This window comes from Amblyraja radiata, chromosome 11 (genome assembly GCF_010909765.2).
Source record: "Amblyraja radiata isolate CabotCenter1 chromosome 11, sAmbRad1.1.pri, whole genome shotgun sequence".
In the NCBI taxonomy this organism is placed as follows: domain Eukaryota; kingdom Metazoa; phylum Chordata; class Chondrichthyes; order Rajiformes; family Rajidae; genus Amblyraja; species Amblyraja radiata.
Window position 1 is genome coordinate 14096140 of NC_045966.1, and position 20662 is coordinate 14116801.

General features: G+C 40.2%; 1 protein-coding gene across 2 annotated transcripts in view; it reads left to right on the forward strand.

The window, feature by feature from the left end:
* Window positions 1-20360, forward strand: part of smad5 (SMAD family member 5) — a 41965-nt gene extending 21605 nt beyond the window's left edge. Inside the window, exons 2-7 of one of the 2 annotated variants that reach the window (XM_033029369.1) lie at window positions 4433-5049; window positions 8107-8358; window positions 10900-11025; window positions 13438-13659; window positions 16863-17119; window positions 17666-20360. In XM_033029369.1, coding sequence (XP_032885260.1) covers window positions 4650-5049; window positions 8107-8358; window positions 10900-11025; window positions 13438-13659; window positions 16863-17119; window positions 17666-17809 — 1401 coding nt within the window. In that variant the 5' untranslated portion in view covers window positions 4433-4649 and the 3' untranslated portion in view covers window positions 17810-20360. The remainder of the gene's footprint in view (window positions 1-4432; window positions 5050-8106; window positions 8359-10899; window positions 11026-13437; window positions 13660-16862; window positions 17120-17665) is intronic. The other variant, XM_033029370.1, reaches the window with a different exon arrangement.
* Window positions 20361-20662: the final 302 nt, after the last annotated feature.

The window sequence follows — 20662 nt, forward strand, 5'->3', positions numbered from 1 at the left end:
TGAGGAAAATTATTTGTGCTACTGAATTCTGGCCAACTTCAAAGATCAGCCATGGTATGTTAAATATTTTATATTTGTTGATGTAACTAGATTTCTAAGATGGTGTGAAATTCTGAAAATAGCAAGATCCTAGTTCATCAAGTAACACAGCTGTTGTTTGGAACATTATCACACGCTTTTAAAGTTGTTATCTTGTTCTGGGGAAAAACAAGGATGTAAATTCATGATAATTATTTGAGTCGAAACAATCCCTGTCAGTCTTGCAACAACAAAGGAAACATCTTTTAGTAGACATCCTCTTGCCAAGTTTCATATGTACTTTCTGCCAGTTTTAATTGTTCATACTTGCTTATGCAGTCGTTCATGTGGGAATCTGGATCAGATATTGCCATTGCTTCTTAACGCAATGGCACAGCACAATGCTTCTGTCTCATCACCACACAATCTATTTAAACTAGTGCTGTTTGGGTATGTACCACTAATTGTTTCTTGAAAATCTGTTCAGAAGAGCACATCCATTGTGAAATATTCAACTTGTATTTCAAGTTCAAGTGAGTTTATTGCCATGTGTCCCTGATAGGACAATGAAATTCTTGCTTTGCTTCAGCACACAGAATATAGTAGGCATTTACTACAAAACAGATCAATGTGTCCATATACCGTAATATAAATATATACACACATGGATAAATAAAATGATAAAGTGCAAATAACAGATAATTGGTTATTAATAATCAAAGTTTTGTCCGAGCCAGGTTTAATAGCCTGATGGCTGTGGGGAAGTAGCTATTCCTGAACCTGGTTGTTGCAGTCTTCAGGCTCCTGTACCTTCTACCTGAAGGTAGCAGGGACATGAGTGTGTGACCAGGATTTTGTGGGTCTTTGATGATACTGCCAGCCTTTTTGAGGCAGTGACTGCGATAAATCCCCTCGATGGAAGGAAGGTCAGAGCCGATGATGGACTGGGCAGTGTTTACTACTTTTTGTAGTCTTTTCCTCTCCAGGGCGCTCAGGTTGCCGAACCAAGCAACCGGTCAGCATGCTCTCTACTGTGCACTTGTAGAAGTTAGAGAGAGTCCTCCTTGACATGTGATGAATTAATGTGATGAATAAATAGGTTTACCTAATTTCAGAAATTTCCAACTAACTTTGTTTCTTTATTCACGATAACTAGTTAATGAGTTGTATAATCCATTCCATAGCATTTGGTTATTAGTCTGTTTAATTGCATACATCAACATAGATGTGAATGCTGTATTGAAAGAGTGACCTGAGGGAAAGAAATTGAGTGACAGTCACATCCTATTTCTGAACCACATTTTATTTTTATCTGCAAACATAGAATTATGATCAACCAGAAACATTTAAAAGGGGAGGATGCTGCCACAAAAATCTTCCTGGCATGGAGTTGGCATGGGAAATTAAGATTGCAGTAATCAGTGGTCATCAGTGTGCTGGGACCAGGAAAGATCTTCGAAAATATGCACGCCCAGGAATTTGAAGTTCGTGATCCTTTCCACCATCGTTGATATGAACGGGATTGTGGGTCCCCATCCTACCCCTTCCAAAGTTCACAATCAGTTCCTTGGTTTTGCTGGTGTTGAGAGCCAGGTTATTGTGCTGGCACCATTTGGGCAATCTCGCTTCTACACTCTGACTCATCACCATCGATGATTCGTCCCACAACAGTGGTGTTGTCGGCGAACTTGATGATGGAGTTTCCACTATGGCTACGCAGTCATGAGTATAGAGTGAGTAAAGCAGGGGGCTGAGCATGCAGCCTTGAGGTGCTCCTGTGCTGATTGTTATCGAGGATGATACATTTCCACCAATATGGACAGACCGTGGTCTGTGGATGATGAAGTCGTGGATCCAATTGCAGAGGGATGCGCAGAGACCCAGATCTGAAGGCTTGGTAACCAGCTTGGAGGGGATGATTGATTTAAGCGCCGAGCTGTAGTCAATGAATAACAGCCTGACATATGAGTTTTTGTTGTCCAAGTGGTCCAGAGCGGAGTGGAGAGCCAGTGAGATCGCATCCACCATTGATCTGTTGTGGCGGTAAGCGAACTGCAGTGGGTCGAGGTTTTTGTCGAGGTAGGAGTTGATAAGCACCATGATCAGCCTCTCAACGCACTTCATCACCACAGACGTTGGTGCCATTGGTTGATAGTCATTGAGGCACGTCACCTTGCTCTTCTTGGGCACCGGTATTATTGATGCCCTTTTAAAGCAGATGGGAACCTCAGACCTCAGAAGTGAGAGGTTCAAAATGCCCGTAAAAACTCCAGTCAGTTGGTCCACACAGGTTTTTAGAACACGACCGGGTATACCATCAGGTTCGGCGCTTTCCGAGGGTTTACCCCTCTGAAGGATCTTCTGACGTCGGCCTCTGTGACTGTGACTGTAACACCGTCAGGGCGAATAGGGGCTCGGGAAGGCACATCAGTGTTCTCCCTATTGAACCGTGCGTAGAACTCATTGAGCTCGTCAGGGAGTGATGCTTCGCTGACAATTGAGCTGCCTCCTGATTTTGAGAGATATCACTGCTTGAGAGATTCATGATGGCCTTGGGATTCCAGTTGCTTGCTTTTTGAAAACAAAATTGTGAAATGGCATTAGTCATTGGAGGAAGTGAGGCTTCAGATTTTCTTCTTTTAAAAATAATGATCCAGATAATTTATTGCAATTGGTTATGACTAACATCTTTGGAGGCCAGGTAGTTCAAGGTCAGCTTTTCTTTTTCTCCAAGGAATAATTTTAAAGCACTTCTTATTGTATGAAGTTAGGAAAGCTAATTGTTCAAAGATGGATTAGGAATGATGATGGATTCTTCACTTTTCAGAAGGTTGTATTCCTGCATAAGAAGAATTGTATATAATTTTGTTCTGCATTGCATATTGATGATATAGCATATGTTTCTTTATTGAATGCCATTGTTGTGTTGTCTGATATAACTTTCTGATATAGCCCTGTGTTGCAAGGGGAATGTATCTGTAGTGATGCAGAGGAATCCATAACATAGATACAACTACTTGAGAAGGAAAACCAAGTTTGCATAAATTTTGCGGAGTCAAGTATTTTATTGTCATGTGCACCAGGACCAGAATTCTTGCTTGCTGCAGCTTTACAGGCATATTAACCGCAAATACACAACAAATAAAAACACTAAATGATCAAACCATACCATAATAATTCTTGTTGTAGTTCTTCGTGGTACAAAGTAGTCATGCTGAGGCAAGTTGATGGTTATTAGAGTTGCTCAATGTGGCTCAAGGTTAATCCCATGGTTGATGGGAAGAAGCCATTCTTGGATATAGCAGTAACGGTTCTTAGGCTCTTGTGCCATCTTCCTGATGGTGATATAGATGAGGTAGTATCTGCCTTTTTGAGGCTGAACCTTCTGTGGACACCTTAAAGGTCATTACCCAAGATGGACAGGGATGTATGCAGCACTTTCTGCAGCCTCTTTCATTCTTGGACCTTCGAATTTCTAAATCAGGGCACAACATAATTAGTCAGTATGTGCTCCACAGTTCACCTGTAAAAGTTCGAGTCAAGAGCGTTTTATTATGTTCCAAAATGGAACAATATAATTATTTCCTGCAGCAGCACAACCCGTATGTAAAGATAGTACAGCTGCTCCTCGACCTACGATGGGGTTACGTTCCGATAAACCCATCTTAAACCGAAAATATCGCAAGTCGAAAACGCATTTAACACATTGCGATGACGTGACTGGAAGTGACGTGCGGCTCGCTGCCGTTGCCAAGCGTTTGCCGATCGTAAAGTCGAAATATCGCAAGTCGAAGCATCGTAAATCGGGGAGCACCTGTAGTTAGGAAATGCTGAAACTCATCAAACCTCCAAGTGGAGGTGTTAATGGAGTTTCTTTGTGATAGCATCAATACGTTGGGCAAGGAACGGATCATTAGAGATGTGCATGTCCAGCTGTTTGAAGCAGTTGCTCCTCTCCATCACTGATGACAATGGGTGCATGGTTCAATAGACTATCGGTGCAGCAGTAAGCCATTTGGCCCTTTGAGCCAGCACCCCCATTCACTGTGATCATGTTCCTTAGCTTTTCCTTCCTGAAGTCAATAATCAGCTGTTTTGTCTTGCTAACTTTGAGCACAAGATTATTCTGGTACCACTCAACCAGATTATTGATCTCTTGATTTTACTTGCTTTGGAAAATCAAGAGCCTGAGAATAAAAGAGATCAATAATCTGGGTGAGTGGTACCTTGATTTTACTTGCTTGTTTATCCACTTGCTGCTAACCAATTATTTTTCTCATCATAGTCCTAAATGACCTTCCCTTTACTAGCTTTCCAGAATTTTGAACTATTTAGTTACAAATGTGGCTCAGTTCCTAAAGCAGAATATGTATTTTTTCATAAATTCTTACAGATGTTTTCTTTTTCATCCCAGGTCGTGTTTGCTGTAGAAGCCAAGACGTGGATGCCAGATTTCAATTTTGTAAATTAGATAAGAGATAATCATAGAGGCCAAAGAAAGAATATTTCTTCACCGCATAGAATTGAGGAAAAAACAAAGTCTCCATTTTAATTGGTTTATTACTGCTCACAGCTGCTGACTGCCTTGGAAACTTTTCTAGTGTGTTTTGATACCATTTAATCTTTTCACAATGACGATGGCAAGCCTATTCTCCTTTACCAGCCCAGCTGTAAAACGGCTTTTGGGCTGGAAACAAGGGGATGAAGAGGAGAAATGGGCAGAAAAAGCAGTTGATGCTCTGGTAAAAAAGTTGAAGAAGAAAAAGGGAGCCATGGAAGATTTGGAGAAAGCATTGAGCAGTCCTGGTCAGCCCAGCAAATGTGTCACCATCCCACGATCTTTAGATGGCCGTCTTCAGGTATCGCACAGGAAAGGCTTGCCGCACGTTATTTATTGCCGTGTATGGCGCTGGCCAGATCTTCAAAGTCACCATGAGTTGAAGCCATTAGATATCTGTGAATTTCCATTTGGATCTAAACAAAAGGAGGTCTGCATCAATCCGTATCATTATAAGCGAGTGGAAAGTCCAGGTATGTTCTCAGCCACATGGCCTTTGATGTATATATTTATTTGTAATTGTGATATTTTAGGTTTGAAATGAAACTATGGTTATTTGCAGTGGAATGAAATTATAACTTGGGGGGTCCATGTTAGAGTGGGATAATTCTACAAAATTCTTTTAAATAAAAAAATGGACACTCAGGAAAAGAGTGCGTGTTTCTGAACATCTGATTGGGGTTGACGGTGATGATACCCATGGTCTGAAATTGGACCTTAGCATAGCCACTAAGTGTTGATACTGGAGGACCAATGGTAGCTTTTGAAATCTTTCCAAAATCTTTAGAACACTGGGATAAAACTGTGGAACAAGTCTCGTCAGTTTATTTATGTAAGTCTCTCATTCTCCATCTGAAGTTGCAACACCCTATGACACCATGATAAAGTGGAAAAAGTAAAATTGAATTTGTGATTTGGCTTTAGGAAATGGGTAAATACATTAGATGCATTAGTCTGCTTCGATGGTTTGGTCTCCCTACCTATGGAAGGATCCATTTATTAGAGAGAAAATATAACAAGTTTACCTGATGAATTCCTGATGTTCTTTGGAGTTGGTAGTAGGGGTGTTTGGGATGAGGGAATTGTTCTGCAAGGAGACTTTAATCAGACTGGTAACAAAGAAGGAAAGGTAATACCATTGAAAAACTAATCTTGCAAGGCTTAGATTGGATTAATAAATGTAGGATGCGGTTTCCCTGGCTGAAGTGTGTGAAACTGAGTCACAGTTTCAATATTCAGGTGGTTATTCAGGACTAAGCCAAGAAATCTCTTCACCCAGTGGACAGTGAATCAATGGAATTCTCTGCAAAAGGGTTTTAGAAGCTTAGTTACTGAGGGGTCATCGATATTGGGTTAGTGCTGGAAAGTGGAGCAAAGGTAATTGATCAGCCATGCCCTAAGTGAATGGGGCTTGAGGCCTTTCCTGCTGGGTGGGAAGAATAAATTGTAGAGAACATTTAGTGGGGGAAGTGGATAGATTGATGAGCTGAATAACCTATTAGCATGTACTGATGCAGGGAACATTATACATTTTTTAATTGTTTGTCTGAAACAAAGCTCAATGGTCTCTTGTTCTGGGAGTTAAATGCAATGATTTATTGAAACAGGTGAAATCTCCAAGCCATTTTTTCCTTGCCAAAAGATCTATTAAAGTATCTGAAGAAAGTAATCTATCTGATTGCTTTCTGGTCAATTTAGTTTCTTTGTATATTGACGAATCGCTTGCAGGCTGTCACATCTAGATGCACTGTGGGTCAGCAGCTTATCTCTGTGTTGCTGGAAAATTTGTTCTGTTCAGTCTGCAGTATTGGGTTTTTCCTGAGATCTGGATCTTGGCACTGTGATATCTTTGGTAACTGTGACCATTAAGCTCTAACCTTTGTAGGAAAGAACTGCAGATGCTGGTTTAAATCAAAGGTAGACATTACTGCAGATGCTGCCTGAGTTACTCCAACATTTTGTGTCTCAGCTCAAATCTTTTTTTTTTTAAATCGGCCGTAGTTTATGAAATTGAGTAGGTTAAGCAATTTAATTTTTAACATTGAAATCTACATTTGTTTCCTCACCAATAAATAACTGCATGCAGGGCGCACATTAATTAATACTGCACAGTACTGTTAGGACGATCAAGCAGAAACACTTCAACATAAGTTAAAAAGCAGCATTTGTTTTAATGGTGTGTCGAGTTTTGGGAATGGCTGTCTATGCATAGCAGACCAACAATGGAAATCTTTTAGTTAAAAGTCCTCTTTACAATTAGTATGTAATATGTCTTCCTTTATTTTTTGGAGAAATTATTATTGACAAACATCTTTATTGTAAATCAGATATTGCATCCTCTGCAAGGTCAACTAATATCCGTACAGACCATGTTATTCAAGTGCACACAGCCACTTGAAATATTATGCTGATGTAAAAACACTTGCAATATTTCAACAAAGGCTTTTAAAGCTGTCCTTTGTGTACTCTCAGCAAATCTATGGCATTTCAATTCTTGCAGAGACATGTTTGAAATTGATGGTATTCTGTTAATCTATAACTTTTGAAAGGAAATAGAATGTTCTATCTAAATACTGCTGCATATTGTTTGGTGGAGGTAAGAGAAGAGGTGCTTCTGAACAGTGCGGACAAAAAATGTGCGCCAGTATACTTAAAGAATACTGTTTTATTGAATAATGCTTAAATGTGCACTGCTGAAAAATTATACCATAATGCATTCCAGTATCTGCAGTTCCTTGTGTTACCAGATAAACTCCATCCACGTGCTTCTTTCTTAATGCTGTTTTTAAACACGCTGCAGTTTAATCAAACACATTTTTACATTTGCACATTTTTTCCCTTGATTTGCAATATTAAATCTTATTTTATCTCTGTAAATAACATGCTATGTTTGGATTAGTCTACATCTGTGGAAGTAGAGGAAAAGCAGAGTTAGTGGCAAAGTGACAACTTTACATTTTAAGTGAGTTTCATCATACCTGGGCCTATATATATATATGCCGAAAACACTCCCTGACTTGCTTGAACATATTCCCTTTTTTAACTTTAGATTTGCACCGTGCAAAACTTTTTTGTGCTTTATTTAAAGCCATTATCATTTCAATGTGATTTATATAATTATAATCAAGATTCTGTGGCATACACAATTAGATTGGAGGTCAGCAGGTGCAGCAGCATCTATGGAGCGAAGGAGATAGGAGATGAAGAAGGGTTTCGGCCTGAAACGTTACCTATCTCCTTCGCTCCATAGATGCTGCTACACCCGCTGAGTTTCTCCAGCATTTTTGTCTACCATATAAGTACAGCTACTGTTTATATAGAATCATTTGATTGGTTTGATCACTGATTTTTATTGTTAAATATAATAAAGAATTTACAGAAGACCAAATGACTTGGAATTTTGTATTTAATTATTTAAAATTGAAGTCCAATCCGTAGTCAAATGTTCATTTTTCTTGGATAAATCAAACTTTTTACTACAGTCAGCACTTGATTATTAAGATGTCTATCTCATTGTTTTTGTGTTCCAGTTTTGCCTCCAGTTTTGGTTCCAAGACATAGTGAGTTTAACCCACAACACAGCCTCCTTGTCCAGTTTCGGAATTTGAGTCACAACGAACCCCATATGCCACACAATGCAACGTTTCCAGATTCTTTCCAGCAACCGAATAATAATCCATTTCCAATTTCACCAAATAGCCCATATCCTCCATCACCAGCCAACAGCACCTATCCCAGCTCTCCTGCCAGTTCTGGGCCAAGTAGTCCTTTCCAGCTGCCAGGTAATACGATTTTCCATGTACTCTTGTAATATATTCCTCACAAAATCTGTTATGGAATAGCAATTCTTTAAACTTTGCAGTTAATTTATGTGCAATATACAGAAAAGTCAATGTTGATAGAGGTACGAAAGACGTTATGGATTCTCTCTGAATAGTTTGCATATAGATATTTTTATTTTTAAATATACAATACAATACGGTTTATTTGTCACATTGCACATAAGTGCAAGTGAAATGAATATGTCAGCAGCGGTACAATTATAAAGAACACACACAAAAACACAATAAAAATTTAACATAAACATCCACCACAGCATTCATCACTGTGGTGGAAGGCACACAATTTGGCCAGTCCTCCTCCATTTTCCCCCGTGGTCGGGACCTCAACCCTCCGCAGCCGTTGCTGCGGGCGTCCAGATGGTAAAAGGACAAGGTACAAGTCCAGGTAAGTCCAGAGTCGGCTCTTCCCCACCGGAGACCGCGGCTTTAAGTTGGTGTAGGCCGCAAGCCGGCGGTCGAAGATTTAAAGCCCCCGCCGCGCCGCCGCAGACTGCAGGGTCGGCGGTCGAAGCACCCCTCCAGGGGTGATGGTAAGTTCACGCCAGGCCCGCGGTAGAAGTTGGCCGCGGGCCGGCAGTGATGGCTTCTTCTTCCCCCGGGTCCCCCACGAGGGATCCCGGGCTGCGGACGCCGCGCCAGCTGGAGCTGTGCAGACCGCGGCTTCAGGCTGCCGGCTGCCCCGGGCCAGCGAAACGGAGCGCTTCCCTCCAGCGAGCCCCAGCGAGGGCTCACCCGCTCCACGCCGAGAGTCCACGCTGCGCCCGCCGCTGAAGTCCCGAGCGCGTCTCCGGGAAAGGCCGCGCCGATCCTTGCTGTTAGGCCACGGGGGAGGCGACCTGGAAAAAGTCGCCTCTCCATGGAGGAGGCGGCCAAAACGGTTTCCCCCTCACCCCGCCACACACAAAACACACAAAGAAACATTAAAAACATACAATATATACAACCCAATATTAAACTTGTATCACACCAGCCTTGTTAATAGCTGGAACTGCTTATGACTAACTATTGAATTTCAAATGCCTTTGAAGCTTGAAACTATTGAGAAATGTTTTCAGTATTTTTCCAGGCATCATGGTATTTGAAAATAGATTGAAGCTGTTTCATGAAATGTGTGTTTTACTATTATTACTCAATTTGAAATATTTCTTTGTTAACAAATGCAAATGTAATGATCATAATTTGAAATAATATCGAAGGTGGAATAATGTATGCGGCTTACAATTCCTGCAGCTTAAAAATTGCTGGTTTGTAAAAGATTGTTAGTTTACCTTCATTCAATAGAATTAGGCACTACACACTTTTTCTTCCTGTTGTCAGATGTTTAAATTCAGCATTGCCACATTTGACAATTTTTTCTTATTTGTTTTTGTGACCAACATGTTTAATTTATCAGCATTTTTCTGATTTTTGGTTGTAGGTTTCCATACCAAGATTTAAACTTAAAATAACTTTGCGGCTGTTCTGGAGGTTCAACGTTCTATGACTATTTCATTGGTTTCTGACGTAACATCAAATGGTGAAGGTGTTTGAGCTGGGAGTTGAGCTGTTTGCTTAAGAAAACACAGCATTAGATTCACATCAGTAACCATGGCACTTTCTGGTCCATTGAGTTTGTTTGACAGTGGACATGGAATGTTGATAGTGGATTTTATGTCTGTGTTCTTGCTAGGGAAAGTCAAAGGCAATTGCAATGAAAATATCTTCTTCTTATCACCCTAAGCATCCATATTGTTCACATTTTGACAGTTTTTCCATGGATGTGCATCATTATCTGAGAAATGTATGATTGAAGCAGAACACAACAGTATGATCAGCTAATAACCCTATTTCTGACTATAATGACAGAGGTGTGTGGTCATTTTATGAAGCAACTGAAGTCGAGAAGAAGTAAAGTGATATTTAAAAAAAATGCTCCCTAGGAAGTTACTAATATAATATACTCTGGTTGTTGGCTTTTAAAATAAGTTGTTCTCATGTACCAGGTTTGTTCCCAGATATTGAAGTTTCTAGGTGATTTTAGTTCCATATATATTCACTGGCATAAAGGTAATTAAATAATGGCAGTCCAAACAAATTGCAAGATTAAATCCTCAAATTGTAATTTCCTGGAACAAAATATAACATTTCTCCTCTATTTGGTCTTTACCAATTCCCTAAAACTTATGTCCTGCGTTCTTTGTCTTCAGTTTTTACAAGAGTGTAAACTTTTGTTACAATTCACAAGTGAATCTTCTGTGGCTTTGGATATTGGTGCTTGGACATTTCAGTTTCAAATTCCAAGTCAATAATCTGGCCAAATAACTTTGATGTTTCTTTTTGAAGATTATCAGTGATGCTGATGGCTAGACTGTCACGTATGTTTACAACAAAGATTTCATATGCAAGTAGATTTGATCAATCACTGGGTTATGACGAGTGATCCTAATGCTCATTTTGAACTCTTGGTATGGTCTTAATTCTAACTTGTTCTCCTACGAACAGCTGACACCCCTCCACCTGCTTACATGCCACCAGAAGAGCAGTTAAATCCAGATAGTACGCAACCTATGGATACAGGGAATGTCATGATGCCTAGCATTCCTAATCTTCCTATTATCTCTGCGAGAGGTAAGATTCCAAAACCGAGGCTTACATTGGTGCTATTGAACAATTGGTTGATGTGTTCAAATTTACATCAGAACTGTAGATTGTTAACATGTTTGTGTTGCACAATATGTAAAATAAAAACCTGTCACGCGAATGCTGAGACCTTTAGAATCGTATTAATTGTGTTGTGCATTGCAATGTGGTAAATATTTACAGAAAGTAAATTGGAGTTGAATATTAATGTTACAGATGATTCATTCAAATTTCTCTGTAGTATCATTACAAAGGATGTGAGCTGGGGAGGAGTAGGTGGGCGTGTGTATTTTGTTAATAAACAGAGGAATGATAGGGCTCCTTGGACCTGTACAAATGGCACGCCGCCTGCTAGTCACCATAGAAGAAGTGTTGGCAGTCAGTGTAGTGCTCAACCCAAGTTTGCACTTGACTTGCAGCTAGCTCCGCAACTCTTTATCTACAAGGTACTTTTTAGGTGTGGGTCATTCTACAACACCTTCTGTTACCAGGCTTGCAGGTCAGGCAACATCTGTCGTGAAAGAAGCAACCAGCGTGCAGATGCTAAAGGTAGGGGTGAGAATTATGAAGGGATTGTTCATAATCTTCTGCTCATTTAAAGATATGAGTATAGTGCTCAAGGACTGTATAATTACATTTGGTAAATCCCTGTTCAAATGGGGTGAAAGGAAAATCTCAACAGTTACAGCCAGTTAATTTAACCTTGTTTGTTGGGCAGTTTTTTAAACTCTTATTGGGGATATATGGTAATTGAACAAGTGTGGATTGATTGGGGGAATGAATGCCTGCATGGATTTGTTCAAGGCAAACTGGGTTTAACTTCCTTTGGTAGCTTTTTGACAATGTAACATATACTGTCGTTGATATGATATCAATGGGCTTTCACAAGTACTTCTTAGAGTTGCATAATGCTGCCTACACAAAGGCAATAAAATGTTGTTTGCAGCATGCATGGAAAATTGGTTAAGTGACATGAAAAGGGGATTGGTAATGAACTGTTATACCTCTATAAGATCACCCCTGAATACAATCAACCAAGTGCGGCCAACTCCAATTTCCCATCTTGTATACTCAATTCCGTGACTGAAGGCAAGCATGCCTAAAGCCTTTTCACCACCTGACCTACCTGCGATTCCACTTTAAGGAAACAATTTACTTGTACTCCAAGATCCCTCTTAACAGATTTACTTCTGGTGTTCAAAAGAATTTGTAAAAATATTAGAAAAGAAGTTTGCAGGACCCTTGGAAGAGACAAGGCAGGTGTGTGGGACTAGCGTGATTGTAGAGCTAGCGTCGATATGATGAGCTAGATAGTTTGTCTATTAATCTTTTATTACAAATGTAAAAATATTTTTAGAATTATTTTGTTCAATAGACCCTCTAATATAAATGTGCAATATTCCAAAGATTTTTTTAAATTGCCAATAGACAATAGATAGTGTAGATTAAAATGTTCTCAAAAGTTTAAAGCACTTCATACCCACAGGTTTGATGTGAATATAGTTTATTATACTTATGATAATTAGAGGAGTAACTATACTTCAAAAATATTTCCACTTATTTTATCTGGTACACCCATTTCATCTTCAAAGGCTAAAGTCAGTAAATTATAAAACTCGGGTAAATTTTAAGCTATCTCTTGTTCATTTTTTAAAATTCTGCATTTTTCTAGTCTGCATTGAGACTTAACTTTAACTGAACAATTTTTTGAATAGATTGGCATAAACAGTTGAAATTTCAACAATAAATGGCAATACTGCCCTGAGGTCATACTGGCAGCCACACAATGGGATTATATTAACCAGAAATTTGACTGGAACAGAACATGAGTACCATGACTATAAGAGCAGCACACAGGCTGGATATCCTGCAGTGTGACTCGCCCCTTGATACCCAGGCCTTTCCACCTTCTGCAAGGTGCAAGTCAGATCGAATGTCTTGTAGTTGTCTGGATAAATACACTTCCAGCCCGCCTTCAAGAAGATTGACATCCAAAACTAATCAGTCTGTTCACCACTCCAGATCTTCAGTCCCTCAAGTACAGATGCAGTGACTGCAATGTCTCTGTAAAATGCACTGCAATTACTTATCCATCCCACTCTCACAGCATCTCCAAAACCTGTGGTAACTGAAACTTAAAAGTAAAAATGGGAGCCCCATCGGCTGCGGATTGCTCTCCAAGTTGCACATCATCCTATTGTTGTTACTATGTCTATATCCTGATATTCCCTACAAAACAGCACTGTGGGAGTATCTTAATGAGAGACAATACTACGTTATAGGAAGCTGGCTCATTGGCAGTAAGTTTCATTGAGTGGGAAGAGGTAGTGAGAAGAATAAATCTTTACACGTGATGTAAAATATGTCCATTTTAATCTGCTGCTCCTTGGTTTATTTCAGATGTGCAACCTGTTGCTTATGAGGAACCAAAGCACTGGTGTTCCATTGTTTACTATGAGCTAAATAATCGAGTTGGAGAGGCCTTCCATGCTTCCTCTACCAGTGTTTTAGTGGATGGATTTACCGATCCATCCAACAACAAAAACAGGTTCTGTCTTGGCCTTCTTTCCAATGTAAACCGCAACTCCACCATTGAGAACACCAGGCGGCACATTGGTAAAGGTATGATTCATTTTCAAACTAGCTGGACCAATACAGGATCAACGTGTTGTAAAAGGTCGGAATTGTTTTTAGTTCCTGATTGAGAGCTTAAAATTATCATTTGGCCATTTGTATACATCACCTATTGTGAATTTGATTTGATGCTTATTGCAGAAAATTATAGTTTAAGACTTTTTTGGGCGGCACGGGGGCGCAGTGATAGAGTTGCAGCCAGACAGCGAATGCAGCGCCGGAGACCCGGCTTCGATCCCGACTACGGGTACTGTTTGTACGCTCTCCCCATGACCTGCGTGGGTTTTCTCCAAGATCTTCAGTTTCCTCCCACACACCAAAGAAGTACAGGTTTGTGGGTTAATTGGCTTGGTAAATGTAAAAATTGTCCCGAGTGTGTAGGATAGTGTTAATATGCGGGGATCGCTGGTCGGCGCAGACCCGATGGGACGAAGGGCCTGTTTCCGCGCTATATCTCTAAAATAAAATAAACTAAATACCTCACGAATGAAAGAGCAAAAAATGGCTGTTTTCTTATGTTTGCTCTTTGCAAGGCAACGCCACCATAAATATTTGAAGTGATGTGGGAATGCGTGAAAAACAAATGGCTACCTTCAAATTTGTCTGTCAGAACAATTTAGATGGCAAATAATAATAATAATAATAAATTTATCATTATCAAGTACACATGATAATGATAAATACAACAATAAATACAACGATGAATCCAAAATATATCAGACTAGTGCAAAGATTGTAGTGCAAACAATGCAGAAGTATAATACCAGAATAGCTGAATAAGGTAATAATAATAATAATAATAAATTTTATTTATGGGCGCCTTTCAAGAGTCTCAAGGACACCTTACAAAAATTTAGCAGGTAGAGGAAAAACATGTAAGGGGAATGAAATAAATAGTAGAGACATGACTAGTACACAAAGTAAAGACAGAATACAATTCAAAACACAATATGAGGCAATTAATGCACAGATGAAAAGGGAGGGGGACGTGGGGCTAAGGATAGGCAGAGGTGAAGAGATGGGTCTTGAGGCGGGACTGGAAGATGGTGAGGGACACGGAATTGCGGATCAGTTGGGGGAGGGAGTTCCAGAGCCTGGGAGCTGCCCTGGAGAAGGCTCTGTCCCTAAAACTGCGGAGGTTGGACTTGTGGATGGAGAGGAGACCGGCTGATGTGGATCTGAGGGACCGTGAGGGTTGGTAGGGGGAGAGGAGGTCAGTGAGATATGGGGGGGGGGGCCAGATGGTGGAGGGCTTTGTAGGTGAGGATCAGGATTTTGTAGGTGATCCGGTGGGAGATGGGAAGCCAGTGAAGTTGTTTGAGGACTGGAGTGATGTGATGCCAGGATTTGGTGTGGGTGATGAGTCGGGCGGCTGCGTTCTGGACCAGTTGGAGTCGGTTGATGTAGGTGGAGCTGATGCCAAGGAGAAGTGAGTTGCAATAGTCCAGTCGGGAGGAGATGAAGGCATGGATGAGTCTTTCAGCAGCGGGAGGTGTGAGAGAGGGTCTGAGTTTGGCGATGTTGCGGAGATGAAAGAAGGAGGTTTTAATGACGTGGCGGATGTGAGGCTCAAGGGAGAGGATGGAATCAAAGATCACGCCAAGGTTGCGGGCCTTGGGAGATGGGGAGACAGTGGTGCCGTCGATGGTGAGAGTGGGGTTATTGATTTTGCTGAGTGTGGCTTTGGAGCCTATGAGGAGGAATTCTGCCTTATCGCTGTTGAGTTTGAGGAAGTTATGTTGCATCCAGGTTTTTATAGCTGACAAACGAGTTGATATGGGAGAGGGGGGGGTTGTGGGGGGATTTGGTGCCGAGGTAGATCTGGGTGTCATCGGCGTAACAGTGGAAGTCCAGGTTGAAGTGGCGGAGTATCTGACCAAGGGGGAGGATGTAGATGATGAAGAGGAGGGGGCCGAGTACGGAGCCTTGGGGAACGCCTTGAGTGACTGTGGCTGTAGCAGAGGTGTGGTTGTGGAGAGAGATGAAGTGGGATCTGTTGGAAAGGTAGGAACGGAGCCAGCTGAGTGCAGACCCTTCAATGCCGAGGCCTTTGAGTCTGGTGAGCAGGATGTTGTGGTTCACTGTATCGAAGGCTGCACTCAGGTCGAGGAGGATGAGGATGTTGAGGTCAAAGTGGCATTGCTTGCTTCAGAAGTTTAGAATAAATAACTCTTATGCATTCATATTCATCTTTCTTTCACAGTAAAATCATTGGTCGTAGACATATTGAATTAAAATGCCTTCATTAAAAATAAATTGTTGTTATGAATGAAGCGGAACACAACAGAATGATCAGCTAATAACCCTATTTCTGACTTTAATGACAGAGGTGTATGGTAATTTATGAAGCAACTGAAGTCAAGTGATATAAAAATGCCCCGAGGAAGTTCTTAATGTAATATCCTTTGGTTATTGGCTTTTAAAATAAGTTGTTCTCATGTACCAGGTTTGTTCCCAGGCACTGAAGTTTCTAGGTGCATTTAATTCCATATTCACTGGCATAAAGGTAATTAAAGCTTTGGAGCGCAGAAGGTTAAGGAGGGACTTGATAGAGGTCTTTAAAATTATGAGTGGGATAGACAGAGTTGACGTGGATAAGCTTTTTCCATTGAGAGTAGGGAAAATTCAACCAAGAGGACATGATTTGAGAATTAAGGGACAAAAGTTTAGGGGTAACATGAGGGGGAACTTTTTTACTCAGAGAGTGGTTGCTGTGTGGAATGAGCTTCCAGTGGAAGTGGTGGAGGCAGGTTCGATTTTATAATTTAAAAATAAATTGGATAGGTATATGGATGGGAAAGGAATGAAGGGTTATGGTCTGAGTGCAGGTAGATGGGATTAGGTGAGACTAGGTGTTCGGCATGGGCTCGAAGGGCCGAGATGGCCTGTTTCCGTGCTGTAATTGTTATATGGTTATAAATAATGGCAGTCCAAACAAATTGCAAAATTAAATCCTCAAATTGTAATTTCCTGGAATATAGGAACAATGGAACATAGAACTAATCAATCTACCCTTTGAGAGAAATATCCTGTCTTTTCCTTTGTCTTGTCTTTTCTTCTTTTCATTCTCCACCCCCTCCCACCTAACTTTCACTCGTACCTTTGCCCCTGCTCCTCTCGCTCATGAAACTGAGAATTTATGTGCACACGCTGGTAATGACTGCTATAATAAATATCTCATTATTTTGTAGGTGTCCACTTGTACTATGTGGGAGGTGAAGTCTATGCCGAATGTCTCAGTGACAGCAGCATTTTTGTACAGAGTAGAAATTGCAACTATCACCACGGCTTCCATCCGACCACCGTCTGTAAAATACCAAGTGGTTGCAGCCTGAAGATATTCAACAACCAAGAGTTTGCTCAGCTTTTAGCTCAGTCTGTCAATCATGGCTTTGAAGCAGTTTATGAACTGACCAAGATGTGCACCATTCGCATGAGTTTTGTTAAGGTGAGGAAAAAACACGTGAAATATAGTTTAAAGCTTTTGACTTTGAAACTAACTTCTCAACGTTTTTTAGTAGACGATCACAATGTAATTGAAGGAACATTGAGTACTTTGCAACGGGTAAAATTTAAGTCGGGTTTCACCTCCCAACTGCAAAGGATCTTGATCTTTTATAATGCACTAATTGGTTGATAGCTAGTTGCTCACTAAAATAATTGGGAGGGGGGGGGACATGGAATTATTTGCAGGTAGATTTGTTTGTTAAGTGGTTGAATTGACTGTTTTTGCCTTGGTGCCTGGTACTTACAAAAAAAAAAAAAATAGATGCATCTTAAACTCAAGAGTTTTGAGGTCTGTGAAGCAAATAGTATAGGGGTGCAAATTTTGTTGACAAGCATATCATAGTTGCTTCTAATCTGAATCCTAAAAGTTGCACAAAAAGTGTCAACGCTCTGCATTTTGTTTATAACTAATTTGTCCTCCAGGACCAATAACATCCTTTTGTCAGTCCAGTAAAAATTTTTTTTGTATTGTCCCTCATTTCTACAGGGCTGGGGTGCAGAATACCACCGCCAAGATGTAACCAGTACACCATGTTGGATAGAAATTCATCTTCATGGTCCACTACAGTGGCTGGACAAAGTTCTTACCCAGATGGGCTCTCCTCATAATCCAATCTCGTCTGTATCTTAACAGTGAAATATGATCAACAGGGCTGTGGAAACACCAGTGGGATGAAACCTTATTTAACTGGACACTGTGAAAGATTACTGGAAGAACAATAAGAACAACTCAAATGGCAATCTTTAAGATTTTATGACCAATCGTTGATTGCTTTGCCATACTAATACTTTCAGTGGTATTTATAGTTTATTGCCATCTGCTCAATGCAGCTGTTAATGTTAAATACTGTTGATGAATAACATTAGAACTTTTGTGATACTTTAAATCTGAATGCTTCAACATATTGCTTTGCTGTGAAGTCCAACTGTATTGAATGAGCTGTATATACATTTTAGGTGGTTAATTATGGGCAGTAAAAGTAGATCTTTAGTATGATGATGCTAATAACATGTTTTTTTCAATTATGTTAGCATCTTATGAAAATTGATTTTTTTATTACAATTCCAGGGAAATTAACTATCAAATGGGATTCTGATCAGCTGTGAAGTTTCTCCATTTGGAACACAATTTCTTGCATTTGCCAAAATGAATATGGTAATTTTCTCAGAAATGCAGCAAAATGCAAGCCTGTTCTGAACATTGTTTTTTGAAACATTGAGCTGCCTGTAGAAAAGCATTTCCATTTGTCATCTTATAGATGACGTTTATTACATCTAGTGTTGGGAGGAGTCTTACATTTTGTATTATATATTCACAAGCTTGGAGATGTATCATAGTATGTAGAACTCTTTAGTCCAGCAGGCATTGTAGTGAGCTTTTACATAACGAATGAAGATGTCTTTGTTGGACGACTATAGGCATTACTAATCCTTAATACTAGGGAATGTGCTGGTGAATCTAAGGATACAGTTTGTAGTGCAGCATGTAGTCATTGCAGCAGGCCCATACTTCCATAACTGCAAGTATTTCTGTTGCTGTAGGGTTGGAGACCACCTACAAATTTGCATGCATTAAAACATTGCATATTTTAATTCATTCTTGCCTATCTATTCCTAACAATAGATGCTGCAAGAGAGCATTAAAATAATTTGTCAAGTTCCTCTCTGTCTTAAGTCGACTGGACAACAGCCTGGTTTGGAATTTATGTATCAAATAAGCTAGAATTTTTCTCTTGGCAATGCCTCTCTGATATCAAGCTATTTACACAAATGTAGTTTAGGATTGTGGATTGTTATCAGGAATGCTTCTGTTAATTTCATCTGCAACTATACTTCATCTGCTCGTCACTTTGACATTTCATTAAAGAGCAGCGCAAACAAAAAAATGGAGAAAATCTTCATAATACAGGTAATGTAACAGTTTTTTTTTTTGGGGGGGAGGGGGGGGGGGGGGGGGGGGAGATCTAGGTGTCATTGGCAAGGCCGACATTTATAGCCCGTCCCTAATTCCCTTGATGGTAAAGTGTTGTCTCGAACTGCTGCTATCCTTCTGCTGAAGGAGTTTCCACAGCGTTATTGGGCAGTAAGTCACAGGATTTAAACCTCGAGATGGACTGACGAAGTATGGTGCTCAGCCTAGAGAGGGACCTACAGGTGGTGTTTCTCCCTTTGTGCTGCCCTGAACCATATCGGTGATAGAGAACGAGGATTTGGGCATTCCCGTCACGTGATATTTTCCACAGTAGATGAATGCTGCAGGCAGGAACTCGGCATAAGATGTTTCCTTCAGGTGCTAGGTCTTTATAAAGCCACATGAAACTCTCACTAACTTGTATGGTGATTTGCTGTTATTGTAGCTTGATCTGCTTGAGATAGCAGCAGTATTGGCAGTGAAACCTCACGACAGTATAAATTGGTAAATCCTGCATTATGTGCATATTAATTCATCGTACTTGTTCAAATTGTATTTTTGTCATTATTTTACATCTGTTTAGTGTATGATAAGAAATTAGTGTTTTTTTTTAAAGCTACCATTCATTGGCAAAATTGTTGAGGGGGGAGTTAGTAACTTTTAAACAAGAGTTGTCTACAGAAAACGGTACTGTTCTATGTTCCATGTTTGTGCATCACAAGATGTTCTCCATTTCTCTAGCGACCCCCATTTATCAGGCTAATGCTGAATAGGACATGAGTGCTGATGTAAAAGTGGTGGTTGATAAACTGGATGAGACATTCGACTCTTGTAAAGTTAGCTCTTTTTCAAGAAAAAGGAAACCTGGGAAAAAAAATAGGCCATTGGGCAGTTGTTTTCCGAAAGCACCTTCAGCTCATCTGCACCATTCTCTTTACCTCCCCCAGACCCTACAAAAAATAACTTCCTTAATTTAGAGCTGGTCCGGGTTCAGAGTTAGGTTTATAAATGGGATTGACCATATCCTAATTAAAATCTGGCCATTGCCTTCTGGTATTCTTCACTGTCTTTCACTTTTGATCTCAATGTTCTGGCAGTACAAATTGCTTTGGTGCTGATAAAGATTTAGCATTTTAAAATATGCAAATCTGTCTCGAGCTTTATTTTACATACACGCAGTGGGAAGATTTGAACAGGTTTGAGTCCACACAGCATAACAATTTGTGTACTGTTAGAATTCCTTTAATAAAGTCAATGCTTTTGCCTGTAATTGGTGGTTCATTCTGTGAAGTATGTTTTGAAATTTCATGATGACATTTTAAAGTTGAATGTCTATCAGTATGCTCAGTTTAATGTCTATCAGTTTGCTCAATATTGGGAGGGGGGGGGGCATAGTGGTGCAGTGGGAGATTTGCTGCCTTACAGCGCCGAATACCTGGTTTCGATCCTGATAAAGGATGCTGTCTATATGGATTTTATACATTCTCCCTGTTACCGTGTAGGTTTTACATAGATACATATAGACATAAACAATTGGTGCAGGAGTAGGCCATTCGGCCCTTCGAGCCTGCA